Genomic DNA, 24,354 nt, shown 5'->3' with positions numbered 1-24,354 from the left:
AAATCAACATTAGACAGATTTAAACCTCTCAGTATAGACAGTATGTAAATCAACATTAGACAGATTTAAACCTCTCAGTATATACAGTATGTAAATCAACATTAGACAGATTTAAACCTCTCAGTATATACAGTATGTAAATCAACATTAGACAGATTTAAACCTCTCAGTATAGACAGTATGTAAATCAACATTAGACAGATTTAAACCTCTCAGTATAGACAGTATGTAAATCAACATTAGACAGATTTAAACCTCTCAGTATATACAGTATGTAAATCAACATTAGACAGATTTAAACCTCTCAGTATATACAGTATGTAAATCAACATTAGACAGATTTAAACCTCTCAGTATAGACAGTATGTAAATCAACATTAGACAGATTTAAACCTCTCAGTATATACAGTATGTAAATCAACATTAGACAGATTTAAACCTCTCAGTATATACAGTATGTAAATCAACATTAGACAGATTTAAACCTCTCAGTATAGACAGTATGTAAATCAACATTAGACAGATTTAAACCTCTCAGTATAGACAGTATGTAAAACAACATTAGACAGATTTAAACCTCTCAGTATAGACAGTATGTAAATCAACATTAGACAGATTTAAACCTCTCAGTATAGACAGTATGTAAAACAACATTAGACAGATTTAAACCTCTCAGTATATACAGTATGTAAATCAACATTAGACAGATTTAAACCTCTCAGTATAGACAGTATGTAAAACAACATCAGACAGATTTAAACCTCTCAGTATATACAGTATGTAAATCAACATTAGACAGATTTAAACCTCTCAGTATAGACAGTATGTAAAACAACATCAGACAGATTTAAACCTCTCAGTATATACAGTATGTAAAACAGACAAATTTAAACCTCTCAGTATATACAGTATGTAAAACAACATCAGACAGATTTAAACCTCTCAGTATATACAGTATGTAAAACAGACAGATTTAAACCTCTCAGTATATACAGTATGTAATACAACAGACAGATTTAAACCTCTCAGTATATACAGTATGTAATACAACAGACAGATTTAAACCTCTCAGTATATACAGTATGTAAAACAACACACAGATTTAAACCTCTCAGTATATACAGTATGTAATACAACAGACAGATTTAAACCTCTCAGTATATGCAGTATGTAAAACAACACACAGATTTAAACCTCTCAGTATATACAGTATGTAAAACAACAGACAGATTTAAACCTCTCAGTATATACAGTATGTAAAACAACAGACAGATTTAAACCTCTCAGTATATGCAGTATGTAAAACAGACAGATTTAAACCTCTCAGTATATACAGTATGTAAAACAACACACAGATTTAAACCTCTCAGTATATACAGTATGTAAAACAGACAGATTTAAACCTCTCAGTATATACAGTATGTAAAACAGACAGATTTAAACCTCTCAGTATATACAGTATGTAAAACAGACATTTAAACCTCTCAGTATATACAGTATGTAAAACAACACACATTTAAACCTCTCAGTATATACAGTATGTAAAACAACAGACAAATGTAAACCGCTCAGTATATACAGTATGTAAAACAACACAGATTTAAACCTCAGTATATACAGTATGTATAAAACAGACAAATGTAAACCTCTCAGTATATACAGTATGTAAAACAGCCAAATGTAAACCTCTCAGTATATACAGTATGCAATACAACAGACAAATTTAAACCTCTGAGTATATACAGTATGCAAAACAACACAGATTTAAACCTCTCAGTATATACAGTATGTAAAACAACAGACAGATTTAAACCTCTCAGTATATACAGTAATGTAAACCTCTCAGTATATACAGTATGTAAAACAGCCAAATTTAAACCTCTCAGTATATACAGTATGTAAAACAGACAGATTTAAACCTCTCAGTATATACAGTATGTAAAACAACAGACAGATTTAAACGTCTCAGTATATACAGTATGTAAAACAGCCACATTTAAACCTCTCAGTATATAAAACAGACAGATTTAAACCTCTCAGTATATACAGTATGTAATACTACAGACACATTTAAACCTCTCAGTATATACAGTATGTAATACAACAGACAAATTTAAACCTCTCAGTATATACAGTATGTAATACAACAGACAGATTTAAACCTCTCGGTATATACAGTATGTAAAACAGACAGATTTAAACCTCTCAGTATATACAGTATGTAATACAACAGACAAATTTAAACCTCTCAGTATATACAGTATGTAAAACAGACAGATTTAAACCTCTCAGTATATACAGTATGTAATACAACAGACAGATTTAAACCTCTCAGTATAGACAGTATGTAAAACAACAGATTTAAACCTCTCAGTATATACAGTATGTAAAACAACAGACAGATTTAAACCTCTCAGTATATACAGTATGTAAAACAACAGACAGATTTAAACCTCTCAGTATATACAGTATGTAAAACAACAGACAAATTTAAACCTCTCAGTATATACAGTATGTAAAACAGACAGATTTAAACCTCTCAGTATATACAGTATGTAATACAACAGACAGATTTAAACCTCTCAGTATAGACAGTATGTAAAACAACAGATTTAAACCTCTCAGTATATACAGTATGTAAAACAGACAGATTTAAACCTCTCAGTATATACAGTATGTAATACAACAGACAAATTTAAACCTCTCAGTATATACAGTATGTAAAACAACAGACAAATTTAAACCTCTCAGTATATACAGTATGTAAAACAGACAGATTTAAACCTCTCAGTATATACAGTATGTAATACAACAGACAAATTTAAACCTCTCAGTATATACAGTATGTAATACAACAGACAGATTTAAACCTCTCAGTATATACAGTATGTAATACAAAAGACAGATTTAAACCTCTCTGTATATACAGTATGTAATACAACACAGATTTAAACCTCTCAGTATATACAGTATGTAATACAACAGACAGATTTAAACCTCTCAGTATATACAGTATGTAATACAACAGACAGATTTAAACCTCTCAGTATATACAGTATGTAATACAACAGACAGATTTAAACCTCTCAGTATATACAGTATGTAATACAACAGACAGATTTAAACCTCTCAGTATAGACAGTATGTAAAACAACAGATTTAAACCTCTCAGTATATACAGTATGTAAAACAGACAGATTTAAACCTCTCAGTATATACAGTATGTAATACAACAGACAAATTTAAACCTCTCAGTATATACAGTATGTAAAACAACAGACAAATTTAAACCTCTCAGTATATACAGTATGTAAAACAGACAGATTTAAACCTCTCAGTATATACAGTATGTAATACAACAGACAAATTTAAACCTCTCAGTATATACAGTATGTAATACAACAGACAGATTTAAACCTCTCAGTATATACAGTATGTAATACAACAGACAGATTTAAACCTCTCTGTATATACAGTATGTAATACAACAGACAGATTTAAACCTCTCAGTATATACAGTATGTAATACAACAGACAGATTTAAACCTCTCAGTATATACAGTATGTAATACAACAGACAGATTTAAACCTCTCAGTATATACAGTATGTAATACAACAGACAGATTTAAACCTCTCAGTATATACAGTATGTAATACAACAGACAGATTTAAACCTCTCAGTATATACAGTATGTAATACAACAGACAGATTTAAACCTCTCAGTATATACAGTATGTAATACAACAGACAGATTTAAACCTCTCTGTATATACAGTATGTAAAACAACAGACAGATTTAAACCTCTCAGTATATACAGTATGTAAAACAGACAGATTTAAACCTCTCAGTATATACAGTATGTAAAACAGACAGATTTAAACCTCTCGGTATATACAGTATGTAAAACAACAGACAGATTTAAACCTCTCAGTATATACAGTATGTAAAACAGACAGATTTAAACCTCTCTGTATATACAGTATGTAATACAACAGACAGATTTAAACCTCTCAGTATATACAGTATGTAAAACAGACAGATTTAAACCTCTCTGTAAATACAGTATGTAAAACAACAGACAGATTTAAACCTCTCAGTATATACAGTATGTAAAACAACAGACAGATTTAAACCTCTCAGTATACATGTAAAACATTTGACAGATAAGAGTGTGATATATATATATATATATATATATTAGGGTGCATCAAATTGCAATGCAAAAATGAAATCTCAACATATCAAACTGTCTGGGGTTGCATTTTGTTATGAGACACATAAAAATGACTTTTGCAAAGTTTTGGGAAAATTGATTGAGATTTAGGGGTGCAACACAGCATGTGAAAAATACGAAAATCTGCCTTTTTGGGTCAAGGCAAATTTTAGAAATGCATAGAACAACATTTTGAATAGAACAAGATGTATTTATTTTTTAACAGAACATTTGAATTTGAATAGAACATTTATTTATTTGAGAACATTGAAGCAACCATTGAGCAACGACTAGAGTCCTAGTCCTGGTCCAGCTTGCGCTTGCAGCTGCGCAGTTTTGGCTGTTTAGAGCGGTCATGCTCCACTGCCTGCAGTACATTCTGCAGATGCTCCTCTCCCCTGGCTGCTGCCACGAAGTCTGATGTGAGTTTGACGCCACGCTCGGCGCAGTCATTCACAACATTGATGGCACGTACATTCACCGCACCCATCTGGAATTCCGCACTGGTAGCCCAATCCTCTACATCAAGCGAAAGAAACGCTGGATCAATGTGCAGCTGATACATGCCGAACCAGCAGTCTGGGTTGGCGAGGTCGGCCAAGGTGGTGGTCGGCGAGAGGGTCGGGAACTTCGGCTTGCCGAAACCAGTGCCAAAGCGGAGCTGTGGGGCTCGCATTGGGACATCAGCCGGCTTGTGCTCTAAGATGGCATTTGCAAGTGCGCGCCGCTCGCCAACTGGCACCTTGGTGCTGAAGAGTGCCAGGGGCAGCATCTCGCCTGTCAGGTACCATAGGTGCCGCTCCAGCGCCTTAATCGCTGATGCTGTGATGCCCTCGTCAACAGACTTGTAAGCATACAGGTGGCGGTAGAGTGTGAGATCATTCCATGCTGCATCTACGGCCGTGTCGCAGGTCAGCCACCACGTTGCGTAGATGTGCGTGATAAAGTTGGCAAACGCCCGAATCTTCAGCACCTGCTGCCGCGTGGTGATGGTGCCCTGAGGAAGCAACGCAATGTGCTGCTCCATCAAGGCCAGTTTGAGTGTGTAGAGCAGCTTGGCCATCCATCGCGCCTTGTGCAGTGCTCCCGGCCGTTGGAAGGGAACTGGAGTGTGCGCTGGACCGTCTGCACCCAGATACACACGACACAGCTGCACAAACTCACGGTAGTCACCTCGCTTGTAGTCAAGCACTCCTGCAGCACACTCAATGAATTCACCACGCAACTTGACCAGGAACGGTGGTTCGGCGGCGTCTGGAATGTAACGGGACAATGGGTCACTGTCCTTGTGTGGCACCAGGTTCCAGTTATCCCGCAGACGTGTAAACAATGTAACCTCTGGGGAGCGTGACGTCTCCACCTTGAGGTCAGTGAAAATGTGGCTGAGGAGCACCTCGCCGATGTGGTGCCGACACCCAGACCAGAGCAGTGGTCGACCCATTGAGAGCTGAATGGCGATGCAGGCTGCCGTGAGATGGCCAGTGTTTGATGCGGTGGTGTCAAATGCCATGTTGACAACCTGGTCAGCACAGCACCACTCCTGCAGCAGCTTGCACGTCAGCCGGGCGATGATCGTTCCACATGCTTCGTCTGTCCCCTTCATGAATGCTGGCACACCGAGCAGTTTGAGCCGCTCCGCATCTCCGACCACCACTGTCAGACGCTCCTCTAACTGGCGTACATTGTTGAGCATTGGCGTCAACTTACTGTCCCAGTGTAGGGTGCACATGGGAGGTGGTGTCCACTGCTCGTGCCGTTCCTCACTGATTGCCTCCAGCACGTGGCGGCGTGCTCGGTCTGCTGTCGCGTAGGATGTAGAGATCTTTGCAGAATTACCACCTGACTCCTCGATCAGGCCACGCGTGAAGGCAGCCTGCTGCATTGGTGTGATCTTCAACCGTGTAGCCAGTGACACAAGACTCGGCCGGCTGAGGATGTTGGATGGAATGAAGGCTGTGGTGCCAGTCTTCTTATACTCGCGGGTGGGTGTGTCCTCAGCCGGTGGAGCAGCTGTTTCATCTGCGTCGCTATCCTCATCACTTTGGCTTTCCAACACCGCCATGCTGGACGCTGCAGTCATCTTCTGCTGCTCCTTGTTATGGTATGTCTGCTGGGCTGCTTCACGCTCCTGACGCCGCTTCACCTTGGATTGCAGCTTGGCATCAAACGCTCCAAATGTGGCCACTCTGTCGCCCTTCATGCTGGCCAGGAAAGCAATGTCCTCTGGATTGTGGATCATCTCCTCTGCGTTTGGAGACCACAGCGGGAATGTGGCATCCAGCCTGTGCTCCATTGCGTCCACTAGTCGAGCTGTAGCCTCACTGCAGCGCCTGTCCTGCGGAATGCACCGTAGCTTGTTGTTAGCGTCGACAAGCACCACCATCTTGTCGCATGCTCGACGATCGCTCACCATCGGGATATTGGCCTTCCCATAAAATGGCCGCACCTGCTCCAAGACGACCTTGGCCGCCTCGAACCGTGTCAAAGCTCCCATCGAACCTGGTCGCTTGGTATGCAGTTGCATGTCACTGTTATACATCATGCACCTCAAGATCTGGCGACCACTTGGTAGCTTGGCGCCAGTGATGATGCCATCTCCATCAGTGATGCTGGCACCCAGACCGAAGATCAGGCTGCGGCTGCTCGTGCGGGAGCTTGAAGGCGGCGCCGGCGGCGGCATTTTGTGAGAGCTGGATCCCTCTGGCAGGTGTAAAGTAATATAATGTGAAATGGTGTAACCATGAAAAAACACAAAATAATATATTATTATATTAATATATTATACAGGTACTCATCAACGAATTAGAATATCGTGGAAAAGTTACTTTTTTCCCATAATTTCTTAGATTCCATAGATATTCCATATGATTATAGATCCATTACACACAAAGTAAAGTATTTCAAGTATTTATTTGTTTAACTTTGCATACGTTTGGCACCCCCCCCCCCCGCGAGAAAGATCAACTCTCAAGTTCTCGGCAAGCACTAGCACCCCCCCACCCCCCCGCGAGAAAGATCAGCTCTCAAGTTCTCGTGGCAGTTATGTTTTCCCCTCCCCAATGTAACTCCGACAGGAATGGTTATTGGTTATGTTAGGCTAGGGACCCAAAGCAGAGAAAGTTGAAGTTTAGAACATTCTTGTGGGAATGATTAATTTAGCAGAGATTTTTTGGAAGATAATAAAATTGTGAAGGTGAATTCTTTGCCACATGGCTTGCTGCTTCTTCTTTTTTAAACCAAACATTGAAACCTAAGCCCAAAGTGATGGAACCAGAGAATGGCATAAAATGAACCAATTGAAGCTGATGTGCCGTTGTACCCCTAGATCACCACGTATTGCAAAAATATTTTGCATGTGTTGTTTTTCCATGGATGGTAACACTTTTAGCACCCAGACAGATCAATATTCTGAAAATGTGTATTTTGATGCACCCTAATATATATATATATATATATATATATATATATATATATATATATATATATATATATATATATATATATATATAAAATATTTGTATAGTTCTGCTGGTCTATTTTTATTCAAACATTAAAATAGATGTTCCTCTTAGTGTTACTATGTTAATTCTGTTGGGTCTCGACTCTCATAGTTAGATTACTACTTTAATCTATATTGTAAAGAAAAGAAAAAAAAACTTTATCACGCTTTTATTTTGAAGGCAAAATCACTCAACCGGAAGTGAAATTGTAAAAAATTGTTGCTCAATTCACGGAGGCGTTCTTCAGGTTTCCCCATCACCCACGGAAGAACAAACAAGAAGAAGGAATGACAGCGTTTCCGTGTGAGGCGTGAGGAGTGATGACTGACAGAGGTTTGAGTGAGCTGTGATACCTGAGGCGTGTATTGCAGGAGGAATGACAGCGTTTTCGTGTGAGGACTGAAGGCGTTTCAGAGCACACTCGATGCAGTTTACTATGATACACAAGAGCTGACAACGCTTAGTCTGAGGAATGATAGCCAAATACTAATATAGAGACACTGTGTAACGCGTCAGCATTCAGAAACCACGCCCAAGACGGGGGAAAACACAAACTCCTGTCCAATCCTGGCGTTCTCCTATGTCACGTGCATGGTTGCGTGTTGCACCAAAAGATCGTATATACGGAAGATGAACACTCCAACTTACTTCTTGACAGCTAGATCCACATTTGTCTTCTCGCCAATTCTCAATGGCTTCCTTGTTTTGCTCAGGAGTACAAAAAAACTTTAACTGGCTATTTTTTTACATTTGTTTTCTGCGCAGCCCACCACACAACAGTTTTTAGCTATGTTTAATTCAAGGAAAATGACGCTGGTGTGTGGAAATGAACGGAGCTCTTCCCCCGTGATGGGCGTGGCCTATTACATGCAGTGTCTCTATAGGAGGATGCCCTAAAATGGTTGCCGTACTGCACACACACTGTCCAACTGCAATGGAGAAGCGGTTTTGGTCGGAGGTCATGAGGTTTATGAGTTATCAGACATCCTTAACCACAGCATCCCCCCTCTCCCCTTCTATCTCCCTGCTAGGTGACCTCTCTTTACTTAGCATCCCAAAACATCTCCAAACTTCCATTTTAAATTACACTAACCACAGCCAAGAAAACCATTAGAGTGAATTGTTAAGACAGAACTAACGGACCGCTCAAACCTGGAGAAGCTCACTTCAACCATTAAAGAGCATGATGCAGGTTAGACACCACTTTGCATTAATATGTGGGACTTTTATGTAGCAATTAGTATTCTCTTTTGTTTTTCCCCCACACATAGCTGCATCTAGACTGGTTTTTTGTGAAGCATCTGCCATGCGCACATAAAAACTCTCAAATCTAGCAATAACACCTGTGACGATTTTAATAAACAATAATCAATAAATGTTCCCTCGGAACATTACCTCCGTACGGCGACCGACTGTCCCGATCTGTCCGCCCGTCGAGAGGCCGCTCACTACAGTACATCACCTCCACTCTGCAGCTAAAACTCCTCCCCTCTGGAGCTAAAACTCCTCCCCTCTGGAGCTAAAACCCCTCCCCTCTGGAGCTAAAACTCCTCCCCTCTGGAGCTGAAACTGCTCTCCTCTTGAGCTGCAGCGAGTGACACTTGTGTCCGTCTCCGACGATAAAGTTATCCGCCTCAGACCATTCTGCAGCCGGCTCACACGAGCTGAGATGGTCGGTCCCTAATGTATCTTTGCAAATAGGCGTTATTTTGAAAAAACGATTGCATATTGGGGGTCAACTAGTTTTGACTACTAGTTACGTTTGACCACTGAAACTTTAAAGTGCCATATTAACCATAGATAGAGCCCAAACTAAACAGAAAGTAAAAAGTTGCCTTTGGGGGGGAAATGGAGCGGAGTTTTATTTTTCTCCCGTCAATGCCGAAATGCATTCTGGGCAGTGTCAAATTATCGTACCAGACAGATGGTCAAAATGCTATTGGTTTTGGTGGTAAATTATCGTACAAATACGATAATTATCGTACATCTGGTGTTTTGGAAAGTTTTCTGTTGTACACATTGACTGTATATTATTATTATTACAGTAAGTACAGTAGCTCCAGTGTCATCACAGGTGTTATCTGCACAGATGGCTTTTTTTTGGTTGAACATTATAATGCCACCTTTTCCCTCCATATTTCTGCCCTGGGGGCATGTTTTAATTTTGTTTTTGGGGGGTATTTTCATAAGAATCTTGAGTCCTAACTGTAAATACCGTAAATTCCGGACTATAAGCCGCGGCTTTTTTCCCGTTTTTTGGCCCCTGCGGCTTATATAACGGTGCGTCTTATCTATGGATTTTTTCAGAAAAAAAAAAAAAAAAAAAAAAAATCTCTCTTTTTTAGCACTCTTTCTAACTATAAATCCACTTCTGTTTTAATTTCCTCTCTTGCCCTCTTTTCACCACACCGCGGACACTGTGTGCACTGTAAAAATAAACAACGGTGGTGTTGTGTTATGTTGTTTTGTTGAAATGTTACGGTAATACGGTAAATGGGAGCTTCCTCAAACAGCCATCTCTTTCCCGACAATCCCCTCTGTGCGTGACCACTTACATATGGTAATTACGGTAAGCAAACGGCCACAAGCCCATCAACTCCCTCCCCCGACTACCAGGAGAAAATCACAAACTTCGGCGAATTCACACAAAGGAAGATCAAGGAATATTCCATCGAACCGGAGCAGATCATAAATATGGATGAAGTGCCTTTGACGTTCGACCTGCCACTCACTCGGACTGTTAACAAGAAGCGCCCTGGAGGATTCTTTCACCAAAAAAAAGCTTTGCTCGTTCTCGACAGCATGAGAACGAGCAGTAGATGATCATGAGGTGGTTTTTCAGACGTGTCGATATAGCAGTTTATCGCAAAAGTGTAATGGAAACACATTTTTCGCATTTGCACGTCATGTGACCCATATTATCCCTTGGAAAAGGAGCGGAAAATAAGTTTGGTAAGTAAGGTTCGATAGCCGTGTCAAAACCTCCGCAGCAAGTGGAAAACTTTGAAGCAACGCTACCTAGCAGAAAGACGAGTGTTGTGCAAAAGCGTAGCCGGGCAAATTAGATAATGTTTAATGGCAGAAATCGGTCCATGGTGACAGCAGGCTGCCTGTGTGCGCGCATTTGGCACAGCGGCGAGATGAGAGGATGAAAAGCACACACTGGTGCGCTGGTGTGAAACTCCATGACCGACGCTTGTCTGGGCACTTCCTTGTGTTTGTGTGTATGGAAGCGCACTGGCAGGCAGCTCACGCAGGCAAACTAGTCGATGTGACAATGTATGGCAAACATCACAAAAGGTCCTGGTCTGGTGGACACAAAACGGTTCGGATTCGATGACAAAACGGAGTCAACCTGCGGTGGTGCTGTCTGAAGTGAATACAGTGACTGTGAGTAGGCTAATACATTGCACACGTTTCAGGTGCAATTATAGAACCAAATCAGCCTTTTCCCCCCTCCATCTCTAAATCGGACCAGTTGTAGGCTATTAGGCTACCTTTTTTCCTCTGCCTGTCGCGCTGACTGCATTCACGCAGCCAGCAACATTTTGCGACTCATTTTCTTTTGAATTGATAATCAGGCTCGTTTATATGCATTGTAACTTCATGTTGGGATTTCCATTGACCATTGGTTGGATTTGAGCATGCAGGGGACGGGATATGGGGCAGATCCCCGTGCGTAATCACTGTGGCAGCTGCTGCAACGGGGAATCACTCAAACGCAACTTCAATGGAAACGCCTACAAGTCGCAATTGTACATTGTCGAAGTTGTAGAAATATCGCAATTCTTTTGCGAAAAACTGTAATGGAAACACAGCTATAGATGAAGAGGAGTTCGTTGGTTTTGAGTGACAATGAAGGAGAGAGGAGAGTGGTTGACGAAGCCACCCTGAACCTGTTCGTTTCCGACACTGAAGATGAGGACTTTGGTGGTTTCAGTACGCAGGAAGAAGAGGAAGACGAGGATTAGTGACTTGACTTCTCTGGTTACAGGTTTGCTGCACATATAGCCTATTGTTGTGTGATTTTGTCTGGGGATTAGTGACCTGACTTTTGTTTTGTTTTGTTGAAATGTTAATAAATGGGAGCTTCCCCAAACAGCCATCGCTTTCCCGACATTCCTCTCTGTGCACGAACCCTTTCATATGGTAATTAAACATCAAAACACCCGCGGCTTATAGACCGGTGCGGCTTATAGAAGAAAAAAATAGTCAATTTTGGTCCCGCGGCTTATACACCGGTGCGTCTTATAGTCCGGAATTTACGGTATATATTATTTTTTTTACCTGCACCACACTCTTTAAAGACATGTATGAATGTATGTATAACCATAGACCATAACACCTGGTCTCCGTTCCTGCATTTCATTCAGAGCTGATTCTTCTCTCTCTCCACCCCACTCACATTTCACAAACCATCAAAATATTATAAATGTGCACGCTCAATATTCGCCATCATGACTCGTTCACCCCACCCACCCCCTTCACCGTTTGTCATGTCGTTTGTGGTTTGGTTAACACTGTTGATATAACTTCTTGTATTGTCTTGTAATGTGCCTTCGAGTTATCCTTCTGTGGCATCCACTCAGAGAGAGAAGAGCAGGGAAAACTGCATTATAAAATCCAACATCCAAACACCTTCCTCCATTCAACCAGCAGGGGGAGCTGTCCACCTGCAAACAGTACTGTCAACAAGCTGTGTGTTTGTTTGTGTCTCAGCAAGTTGTCTGTTGGTTGTTGAAAAGGCCAAAAAAAAGTCTCAAAATAATCCAAATTTAAGGACTTGAAAAGTATTAAATACAGGTATTATTTGTTTACCACCGCCGCCGCCACTACTACTGATACTTTTACTCTGTCTCGCTCCCTCTCTCTGTCCATCTCTCTCTCTCTCTCTCTCTCTCTCTCTGTCCATCTCTCTCTCCCTCTCTCTCTCTCTGTCTCTCTCTCCCTCTCTGTCTGTCTCTCTCTGTCTCTCTCTGTCTGTCTCTTTCTTTGTCTCTCTCTGTCTGTCTGTCTGTCTCTCTCTCTGTCTGTCTGTCTGTCTCTCGCTCTCTCTCTCTCTCTCTCTCTTTCCCTCTCTCTGTCTGTCTGTCTGTCTGTCTCTCTCTCTCTCTCTGTCTGTCTCTCTGTCTGTCTCTCTCTTTGTCTCTCTCTGAAATCTGCCAACTTAAAGGTCCTCACACACCAGAAGCGTTTTTTCCGTGCGATTAATTCACAGATCAATAATATGTTTCAAGCCTATATCCAGTCAATGCAACATGCAAACCCACGGCAACGTTTTGCTGAGCAATAATGCAGCTTTTATTTTTTCGAACCAAGGTGGTTTTTTGAGAAATTGGCTTCCGACATCGCTTCAAACATCTGTTGCTGTGATTGACACGTGGCTCAAAATTCGCCTTGCAATTTGGTGCTGCGTATTCACGTGGCTCTTAGTGTGCAACGCTCTTTAGCCTTCTAACATGATGAAGACCTCACGAGGACACGTGTGGGAAGATGGCCGCCCATCCATTCCAATGAAAGTTGCTCACGTCTGTGTCCAAACAGTTTATTCCACTCCTTAGTGCCAGTGCTGATAGATTTTGCGCAGTAGTGTCCCAGCCCCCCCTACGCGCACACACACACATACACACACACACACATGATTGCAGTTATAGTGGCCATAGCCATAGAGAGAGCTCGGTGGATTCTACAGAAAAATTGACCCATAATTTAAATTAATTTTCTAGAGAACTCCCACAATGTGCAGGGTAGTCCAATATACTTCTATAGAACTCCCACAATGTGCAGGGTAGTCCAATAGACTTCTATAGAACTCCCACAATGTGCAGGGTAGTCCAATAGACTTCTATAGAACTCCCACAATGTGCAGGGTAGTCCAATAGACTTCTATAGAACTCCCACAATGTGCAGGGTAGTCCAATAGACTTCTATAGAACTCCCACAACATGCAGGGTAGTCCAATATACTTCTATAGAACTCCCACAATGTGCAGGGTAGTCCAATAGACTTCTATAGAACTCCCACAATGTGCAGGGTAGTCCAATAGACTTCTATAGAACTCCCACAATGTGCAGGGTAGTCCAATAGACTTCTATAGAACTCCCACAATGTGCAGGGTAGTCCAATAGACTTCTATAGAACTCCCACAACGTGCAGGGTAGTCCAATAGACTTCTATAGAACTCCCACAACGTGCAGGGTAGTCCAATAGACTTCTATAGAACTCTCACAACGTGCAGTGTAGTCCAATAGACTTCTATAGAACTCCCACAACATGCAGGGTAGTCCAATATACTTCTATAGAACTCCCACAATGTGCAGGGTAGTCCAATAGGCTTCTATAGAACTCCCACAACATGCAGGGTAGTCCAATAGACTTCTATATAACTCCCACAACATGCAGGGTAGTCCAATAGACTTCTATAGAACTCCCACAATGTGCAGGGTAGTCCAATAGACTTCCCCGGCTTCTCTAGCTTAGAAAATAGCATGGCTGGCAGAGAAGAGTTGGCAATAGAGCTGGCCTCCATTTTCAGCCACAGGGAGCCCCCAAGAGTTAAATTTCTAGGAGTCCCTTGCCGCCAAAATATTTGGAGCCCTAACATTGGCAGCCCAGTAGTAGTGCCTAAACACTGGTAGCCGATCAGGATGGCTTTCACCAGGTTACTCCCCAGTGGCTCCGGGATTCAAACCTGCACCCGCATCCCCCTCTCTGACTCACCCGCTGTGCTTCATGTTGGGGGGTTTGTCCATGCGTACGGCCAGTTTGATCTTCAGCTCTCCATCCTGGCTGCTCTTAGGAACCTGCATCCTGTGAAGCTCCGCCTGCTTCGGCCCGTTGGTGGTGGGGGTCAGCACCACCTGACAACATTTAACAATTAAAAACATACAGTGCATAAAAAGAAATGTACGCCCTATTCTCATGGGATAAGTATTACCTGGGGACCTCTGGTAATCTGTAATAATTGCAGAGGTTGTCTGTGATCTTCTTAATCCCATGCGAATCGGCCATATCCATAATTTGTAAAGTAATAATTCCACTGCAAATGACCTACCATCGCCAAACAGAGGTCCTGTGATAATATTATTCCTGTGTGAATCGGCATCTCTGTGATTTGTGGTCGCATTTTTATTCTCTGAAGGTTTTCTTGTTTTCTCTGTGGCTTTTTTCTGCCTCTTTTCCGATCAACAATTAGGAGGCTGCGTTGGTTGAAATATTTGACAGCATTTCGCGTGCATGATCAAATCCATCAGGGGCCAGTTGCACCAAGTGGTCTTAACTATGCCTGGTCGTAACTCCTACGTCGGTCTTAGTTAAGACCAGTCTTTAGAGTGGATTTATGCCTGTTGCACCAACACGGCTTACGTCTGGTCTTAACTATGCTGGTCGTAGCAATGCGCGTCCATGTGAATTGCCACGGAATGCACCCTGATTGGATGATGTTGCAAAAAATGTGCCTCGCGACCTGCTTGGCTGTAACACCCTCCCTCCTCCCACCCTCCCTCGCTCCGGGGGAAAAATGGCGGCGATTGAGCCAGACAGACAGTCTGAATGAAATTGAATGTAACGTTCCCAATTCTATGTATTAAATTCTAAAAAATGAACGGCAACATTTGGGAAGGCTAAGCCACACAACTAGTTAGTTATAATCTAACATCGTCCTTTCAAAGACGGAGAACTGGCTGTGTTACGACGATGACGGTAAGGACTCAAAAAGGTCTCCGCGGAGACAGGCAGGCTCTACGCCTCCTCCTGACCAGGCGTAAGAGTTACGCCCTGACGAGATGACATTCATGGGTAAATAACGTTTTTCTATCTTTCAACAGGCTCAACTGTTATTATAACGTTAAGCCTGTTACGCTAGCAACCAGACATTTTCCGATCAATATTTCTCCAAAATTGTGAACGAACAAGCGGCAGGATAAAGTGAGCAGCAGAATCATTTGGACTTCCAGGCAGGGTTTTTCAAAACAAAATCTTATTTCACGAAAATACACACCATCTACCCTGTAATTTGTTCTGCTGTTCTATTCTCATTCAAACATTCAACTAGACATTCCTCTCTTAGTGTTGTTAAATTCATATGTTAGCCTACTACTTTATTTTTTATTGCACAAACTGAACTTTATATCGCTTTTATTTTGAAGGTTAATGTTAACAATATTTTTTGCGTCCAGTTTAATGGTTCTTCTTTGGGAGTGTGGATTACACAGAGCCTTGACATGCAGGGGGTAATGTCAGTTAATTTGAGTAAAACACAGTCTTTGCTTATCCAGTGTGAATGTGTCGCACGAAACACAGATGTCATAATTTCTAAATCACTTAAAGGAACACTCCGCCCATTTTCAACCAGCTTTGGATCATTAGAACATCAGTAGTATATCAGAATACTGTAAACTGTTTTGAAGTCTGTCATCTAATTTGACAGTTATCGAGTGTTAAAGTGTCCAAACTAGATGAATGATGAATAGTTTGACAGTTATTGAGAGTTGATTTGAGTTAATGAGTTATTAATTTGAGTTAGTGTGGACCAGTGATGTCACTGGTCCACACTTTAACACTCAATAACTGCCAAATTAAATGACAGACTTCAAAACAGTTTACAGTTTTCTGATATACTACTGATGTTCTAATGATACAAAGCTGGTTGAAAATGGGCGGAGTGTTCCTTTAAGACCTATACTGTAGCCAGCATTTATGACCTATACTGCAGCCAGCCACCAGAGGGCAATGGAGATGTTTTGGCTTCACTTTTGAGGAGCTGTCATGAAGTTCATATTTGATACAGTGGATCTTGATGTGGTGCGGTGTCGGCGGAGCCTCACCCGGCCCAGCTCCTTGTCCTCCAGTGCCAGGACCCCCGTGCTCTCTGTGAACAGCTTGACTTTGATGGAGGGCAGGGGGTACGTCGTGGTGAAGTCCCCCTGGGTACCCCATCTGAAACACAAAGGTTCCCCTTCCTTTAGTACACACTGACAGGGCAGGGGGTACGTTGTGGTGAAGTCCCCCTGGGTGCCCCATCTGAAACACAAAGGTTCCCCTTCCTTTAGTACACACTGACAGGGCAGGGGGTACGTCATGGTGAAGTCCCCCTGGGTGCCCCATCTGACACACAAAGGTTCCCCTTCCTTTAATACACACTGACAGGGCAGGGGGTACGTCATGGTGAAGTCCCCCTGGGTGCCCCATCTGACACACAAAGGTTCCCCTTCTTTTAATACACACTGACAGGGCAGGGGGTGCATCATGGTGAAGTCCCCCTGGGTGCCCCATCTGAAACACAAAGGTTCCCCTTCCTTTAATACACACTGACAGGGCAGGGGGTGCGTCATGGTGAAGTCCCCCTGGGTGCCCCATCTGAAACACAAAGGTTCCCCTTCCTTTAATACACACTGACAGGGCAGGGGGTGCGTCATGGTGAAGTCCCCCTGGGTGCCCCATCTGAAACACAAAGGTTCCCCTTCCTTTAATACACACTGACAGGGCAGGGGGTGCGTCATGGTGAAGTCCCCCTGGGTGCCCCATCTGACACACAAAGGTTCCCCTTCTTTTAATACACACTGACAGGGCAGGGGGTGCGTCATTGTGAAGTCCCCCTGGGTACCCCATCTGAAACACAAAGGTTCCCCTTCCTTTAACACATTCAGTGCCACAGCGCTTCAGTAAAATTGTCTGGAGCCTGTGCCAGATTCACTTCCATTCAGTTGAAAACAGCTATAGAATTTTTTCTATTATGGCTATATTAACGGGGCTGGACTTTAATGAAACATTGAACACTCCTGCTTCTTCCAAAGAAGAAATTTTGTTTCTAGACAGTTCCATTATGAAATTACAGCCTCTCAAAAAAGTGCACTTTCAAGGGTTTTCTGTCGTTTTTTTTTACATTCCAAGATATAGGCCCTTTTATGAATACCTTTTGCACTCTAATTTCGAGCACATTCACTGACTCTGGCTGGTGTTTTCTGATGTGGTGGCGTGTGGTGTGGTTTCTGTGAAGCCTGTGTGCCACACACCCCTCTCCCCCCCCCCCCCCCTCCCCCCTCTCCCCTCTCCACCTCTGAGCTGCGGGCTCCTCCCACACGCACAGAGTTTGTTTTCTCGTTTTTGCCCCGGACAGATCCCAGCGCCCATCAAGAAGGAAATGATGCGCGCTGGCAAACGCGACTGAATGAAAAGGCTTGGCCGTTCGGCTTTGGATGCTGGCTTTCTAGGAAATCGTGTGGAGATAGATAGAAGCATAAGAGCTCAGTTGTGAGCGCGGATGCAGCCGAGCCCACTGTCCGCTGTAGACAGAGCAATATATACGGCTCTGGCTGAAGCATGCATCCGTTTCCACTTTGATCGCCGCTTTCTCCGCTGTCTCCTGTACAAAGTAAAGGATCTGAGGTGGGTGGAGCAGCTCCCGTGTCGATGTTTAAGGTGGCGCCGTGTGATCCCTTGAAGGGATTCATGCTCACTGGCTAGGTACGACCTTAAACAGCAGAATTATGGAATAATATGAATTATGATTTTAGGACGTCCACAGACGTCCTTGGCACTCCTCGTTACTTTTTTTTAGGACGTCCACAGACGTCCTTGGCACTGAATGTGTTAATACACACTGACAGGGCAGGGGGTGCGTCATGGTGAAGTCCCCCTGGGTACCCCACCCAGGGGCGGACTGGGATCATAATTCAGGCCAGGCATTAGATACCAAGCAGGCCAGGCCGATACGGGCCGACGCACGTGCCGGTTGCCGGCAAAAAAGTTTGGGCCGTTTGAAGCCCAATTTGGGCCGTTTGAAGCCCAATTTGGGCCGTTTGAAGCCCGATTTGGGTCGTTTGAAGTCAGATTTGGGCTGTTTGAAGCCCAATTTGGGCCGTTTGAAGCCAGATTTGGGCCGTTTGAAGCCCGATTTGGGCCATTTGAAGCCAGATTTGGGCCGTTTGAAGCCCAATTTGGGCCATTTGAAGCCCAATTTGGGCCGAGTCCAATTTTACAATGAGATGCACCCACTTTAACCCTGAAGTGTAATTATTACTTCAGACTAACTAATAAAGTAATAAAACCACTAGTAAACCAGTAGGCGGCGCCTGGCCTGCTGTTCAGTGAGTAGCCTGACTGCGGGCACAAAAAAAAAATATATATATATATATATATATATATATATATATATATATCTTACGCCAAGGGCAAGGGGGGGCAAAGGCAAGCATTACCTTTGATTAGAGATGAAACGATATAACTAATTTCATATCACGATTATAGTGACGAAAATGATCACTGTATCTGATCATATTATCACTGTATCCTATTATAAAAGGGAGCAATGTTTGTCTGTTTCAATTTTTGTGCCGGCCACAGCTATGCCATTTTACGTGCGATCGGGCTGAAACTTTCAGGGGGTGTAAAGAACACCCGTGCAGGTGACCTGTCGGAGCCGGATTTTTAAATTAGGGCAGATTATTTGCCCTAATTGCCCCAATGCTGACTGAGCGCAGTGGTCATCAGTGATGTCATAAGAGCAGGTGAGCCCGATGTGCGGGCTACAGGGCGTGCGAGGGAGCAAGTGAGCCCACACAGCGAGCGAGCTGCAGGGCCAGCTCGGCGAGCTGCAGGGCAGGCGAGTTCGTGCAGCGCGTGAGCCTAGGAATTGAGCGTGCGAGATGCCTATTGTTAAAATGTGCTGAAAATGTTCAAAAAGTACTAATACACAGTTTGAGGCAAATTCAATCAAGGCGTTCCTGAGATATTGCGTTAACGAGCTAGAAAATGGCGTTTGTGAGGTCATAGTGACCTTGAACTTTGACTTTTGATGACCAACATTTAATCAGTTCATAACCCTAACATACATGTCTTTGACAGGAGTATTAACCCTAACATAGCTAGGAAACCAGAGCACCCGGAGGAAACCCACACAGACCCTTGGACGGACCGGGATTCGAACCCGGGACCTTCTTGCTGTGAGGTGGCAGCGCTAACGACGATGCCACCGTGCCGTCCAATGAGTGATGATTACTGCGACCTAATCTCGTCTAATGTCATCTCTAGCATGAGCTCAGTTCAGCTCACTTTACAGTGTTTCCTTTGCCTGATATCAGACCGAATTTTCAACTTGTTACACTCATCTCAGAAGCAGCCAAAACTCCACTCAGTGGAGTGGGCAGATTCCAAGGTGTTGACCTGGTGGCATGTAAATTGTGCTCTGGCTCTTCATTTCCAGCCGGGCGTGGCGGCTCACTGCTCAGAGTCGCAGATTATTCTGCAGCCATTTTCAGAACGCTGCTCGCGTGATATGTGTGTTTACCTTAAAACTTCAAATAGTAGCCCGGGCGTTTATTTACCAAAATGTATAGCCAGACCTGGCGTTAATTGGGACCTGCGTTTAATTCTTTTTGCACAGAATTCTTGCTCTGCAAACACTGGAAATAGTATCAAATAGGGGTGTCACGATAGACTCAGTTCACGATACGATACACGATATTGGGTTCACGATAACGATACGATATCTTAACAATATTTTTTTGCGATCGATTTGTAAGTTGAGGGGGCATCCTCCACGCTAATTTGAGTCATTTCACCATTTTCATCCTCCGTGTCTGTAACGTCCCTCATCTGTTCAAACAAAGCAATGAAAAGGAGAGCGAGCATGCAATCAGATGCAGATCAGTGCCACCATGTTCAGCTTCTTTTTCTCGCGATATGAGATTTCATCTCAACGATACATATTGTCACGTTTTGATATCGCAATATATCATTGTGACATCCCTAGTATCAAATTGTTTATTTAAACCAGTATGAATAGTACTTGGATAGAAAATACAGTATAGAGATCTGGCTTGACCGTGCCACCTGCTATTTGGTGTGTATTTTTCAGTACAGTAATTGTCGCATGCAGCTGCCAAACAGCCATATTTCCAAAACAAATCTATGTCAGCGCACACTATATTATATATATATATATATATATAGATATATATATATATATAATATAACTATATTTTGACCATTTTCAGCGCTTTATTTTGCCGTCAAACAGCACGGCAGCGTCACCGTGGAGACAGAGGCAGAGAGGAGAGAAGAGGAGCAAAGTGCAGCTGCTGCTGCTGCACCAGAAGCAGACATCATAATACTGTAAAACTTCAATTAACCAAACAGCCCCGGTGTCAAATTGAGACCGGCCCTTATTTACCAAAACATTTGGGACTCTGCTTTGATTTGAAGTTTTACAGTATGTCAAAACGTGTGATTCTGTGTCTGTCTCTGTGTGTGTGTGTGTGTGTGTGTGTGTGTGTGTGTGTGTGTGTGTGTGTGTGTGTGTGTGTCTGTGTGTGTGTGTGTGTCTGTGTGTGTGTGTGTGTGTGTGTGTGTGTGTGTGTCTGTCTGTGTGTGTGTGTCTGTGTGTGTGTGTCTGTGTGTGTGTGTCTGTGTGTGTGTGTGTGTGTGTGTGTGTGTGTGTGTGTGTGTGTGTGTGTGTGTGTGTGTGTGTGTGCGTGTGTACTGTAGGCAGCCCGCAGATGACAAGTGACCCCTTCACTTGTGGAGGGCACAAATCAAAGCCGACCTCCGTATTCAGTTTTCTCAGTTTCCAAGGCAACATTGTGCAGAAAGGTGGATTTGGTTCAGACACACACATCTTTTTATGAATGTGATTGAATGTGATCATCACACAACAGATCAACACAGAGCAGCAGAAACACACATGATGCAGCTGGCTTCACTCACCTGAGAGCCTCCATTCATCATGTGAGCTGTGTCAGAAATTAAATATGGTCCATTTTATGAACTAGAAATATTTTATGAACGAGCTCCTCTGCTCGCAGCCTCGCCCGCCCTGCAGCTCGCCCACTGCGCGTCGCACAGGCGGTCTCGCCTGCTCTATGACATCAATCACTGATGACATCATCACTTGAACTTATATAGCCTCAGCCAGGAAGGATGACATCACTGTTGACATCACTGTTGACATCACTGATGACATCACATCATTAGGTAATCACCTAATTAAAAAATCTAGCTCCATCAGGTATGTCATATGAGCTGGCACCTCGCGGGTTAATGTCATATGAGCTGGCACCTCAGGGGTTAATGTCATATGAGCTGGTGCCTCGGGGGTTAATGTCATATGAGCTGGCGCCTCGGGGGTTAATGTCATATGAGCTGGTGCCTCGGGGGTTAATGTCATATGAGCTGGCGCCTCGGGGGTTAATGTCATATGAACTGGCACCTCGGGGGTTAATATCATATGAGCTGGCACCTCGGGGGTTAATGTCATATGAGCTGGCACCTCGGGGGTTAATGTCATATGAGCTGGCACCTCGGGGGTTAATGTCATATGAGCTGGCACCTCGGGGGTTAATGTCATATGAGCTGGTGCCTCGGGGGTTAATGTCATATGAGCTGGTGCCTCGGGGGTTAATGTCATATGAGCTGGTGTCTCGGGGGTTAATGTCATATGAGCTGGCGCCTCGGGGGTTAATGTCATATGAGCTGGCGTCTCGGGGGTTAATGTCATATGAGCTGGTGTCTCGGGGGTTAATATCATATGAGCTGGTGTCTCGGGGGTTAATATCATATGAGCTGGTGTCTCGGGGGTTAATGTCATATGAGCTGGTGTCTCGGGGGTTAATGTCATATGAGCTGGTGTCTCGGGGGTTAATGTCATATGAGCTGGTGTCTCGGGGGTTAATATCATATGAGCTGGCGCCTCGGGGGTTAATGTCATATGAGCTGGTGTCTCGGGGGTTAATGTCATATGAGCTGGCGCCTCGGTAGTCTCGGTTTCCAGACGTTTGGTGAGCGGCGCCAACAGCGCCACCTAACCACCAAACGTCTGGGAATTTCATTATCAAAATCTGTCTCTTCGAGCCCGGCGAGAACGGCCGGCAGCAGACACGCCTACATTTATTATTAGAATTTTATTTGGTAGTGACAATGCAATGTTTCATAGTTCCAATATAGAGCAAGACACTGATGTGCTGCAAAGAGAGTTTATACCTGTTGTTTATTTTACAATTATTTTTCCTACCCGGAAGTGGTCCACTTGCTACTGTGAAGTCATCAGCAGGCTCTATAATGTTAGCCTCGGGAGTCGGGCTTATCGCTGGGGGAAAGACCTCTAGCCGCCGGGGCCGGATGAAACATGTCCTATTAACACGTTCACTGCCGTGGACGAGTTAACTCGTCAAAAAAAAACAACGGTTGACTGCCGTCGACGAGTTAACTAGTCAAAAAAAAAAAAAGATCAAAGCCCCCTACATCTCCTATAAAAATATGGGAGCCACCGAACGTGTACAACCCATTCCACCGACCCACTAAGTGGCGACAGTGCTCTCCAGACTAGAGAAAGCCGAGCAAAAACAGCAGGAAAAAGCGTGAGGAAACCATTCTCATGAGAATGGTTTGGCGAAAACGCTTTCGCGCTGGGAGCTGGCGCACAACCGTGGGGGATTCCAAAAATAGACTCTGGGTGCAACACACTTTGAAACACGCAGCAGAAAGCCCAGAATCGCACGCAGCTTCATCCCAGCTCACAACCGAAACCCCAGAAATGAGCGAGCCCGATCCAGACTCGCCCGACGAGCGGCCGCCAGGCAGCACAGACAGGCAGCAGAGACTCGCCTGTGACACACGCTGCAGAGCCACCAGAGACACACCCACGGAGGGAGGAGTTTGAAGGAGAGGGGGGTGGGGGTGCTGTTATATTGGAGGAAATTACTGTTCAGAACTATTGTTTAGATGTCTGATGTCTCACTGATGCCAAAAATAAATGGTTAAAGTGACTGTTCTGCCTGTTCTATCAAATTTCACAAAAATGCATTTATCTCAGCTTTCCTTCTCAGACGCTGAAACCATGCTGTATTCAACTGCTAATGCCTACATAACAGAACATGATAAAAACTAACTCTTTTAGACAGAGAAAGCACACATTCTATTAGTTCTTTTGAGATATTTTGTGTTCACAAAGTCCTAGCAGAAAATAATCCTCGGCTCTTGAAAGATGAGCCAGAATCCTCAAAAAAAACCTTGGCAGAAGCTACCTACTGTATTGGATAAACTGTTGGCAGTGAATGTGTTAACAGGTTATGTTTGTTTCTAAGTGATTACTATGTTTCTCCGCAAACGCGGCAATGTTTTTCGAGACACCGGTTCTGCATGAGCGTCACTGCCCCCAGAAAGCAGGCCCGCCCACAACACTCATGATTGGTTCTCCGATGCAAGGCTTCCAACAGCACCACCGAGCTAGCGCCTCGGGGGTTAATGTCATAAAAAAAAAATCTGGTTTTTCCTCAATTCAACTTTTATTTTATTGACCTTATTGACATTTGGAGGTAGCAGGCAAACTCTTCTTCTTCTTTTTAAACAAAGTGCAAGTATGAGCCTCTCTGCATTCCACAAACTAACATTGCACGTCCGCATTTGTAATAAGATCGATGTGCGAGCATAGTCGTGGCAAGTACTTTTAATTGGTGGGTGCTGGGGGCGGGGTCCACAGTGACACTATGCTCGCAAAGCAGGTGATGATTGGATAGCTACACATTATACAAACAGTACATAACGTTAATACAACCAGTGTTGGGCAGTAGCTAGCTACGAGTAGCGAGGCTAAGCTTTCCAGAGGAAAAAAGCAGCACGGAGATTCTGGAATAAAACAGGAGG

At 43.4% G+C, this 24,354-nt stretch overlaps 1 protein-coding gene across 1 annotated transcript in view; it reads right to left on the bottom strand.

Moving 5' to 3' along the window:
* LOC310800600 (calcium-dependent secretion activator 2-like) overlaps positions 1-24,354 on the bottom strand; it is a 184,976-nt gene that overhangs the window by 156,454 nt on the left and 4,168 nt on the right. Inside the window, exons 5-6 of the mRNA XM_083663223.1 lie at positions 16,542-16,653; positions 14,437-14,576 (exon numbers count right to left, since the gene is read on the bottom strand). Of these exons, the coding sequence (XP_083519349.1) occupies positions 14,437-14,576; positions 16,542-16,653 (252 nt within the window). The remainder of the gene's footprint in view (positions 1-14,436; positions 14,577-16,541; positions 16,654-24,354) is intronic.

Source organism: Poromitra crassiceps, assembly GCF_964638095.1.
Source record: "Poromitra crassiceps genome assembly, chromosome: 30".
NCBI lineage: Eukaryota > Metazoa > Chordata > Actinopteri > Beryciformes > Melamphaidae > Poromitra > Poromitra crassiceps.
Note: the sequence above shows the minus strand (reverse complement) of the source record. Positions and strands in the feature narration are given on the sequence as shown.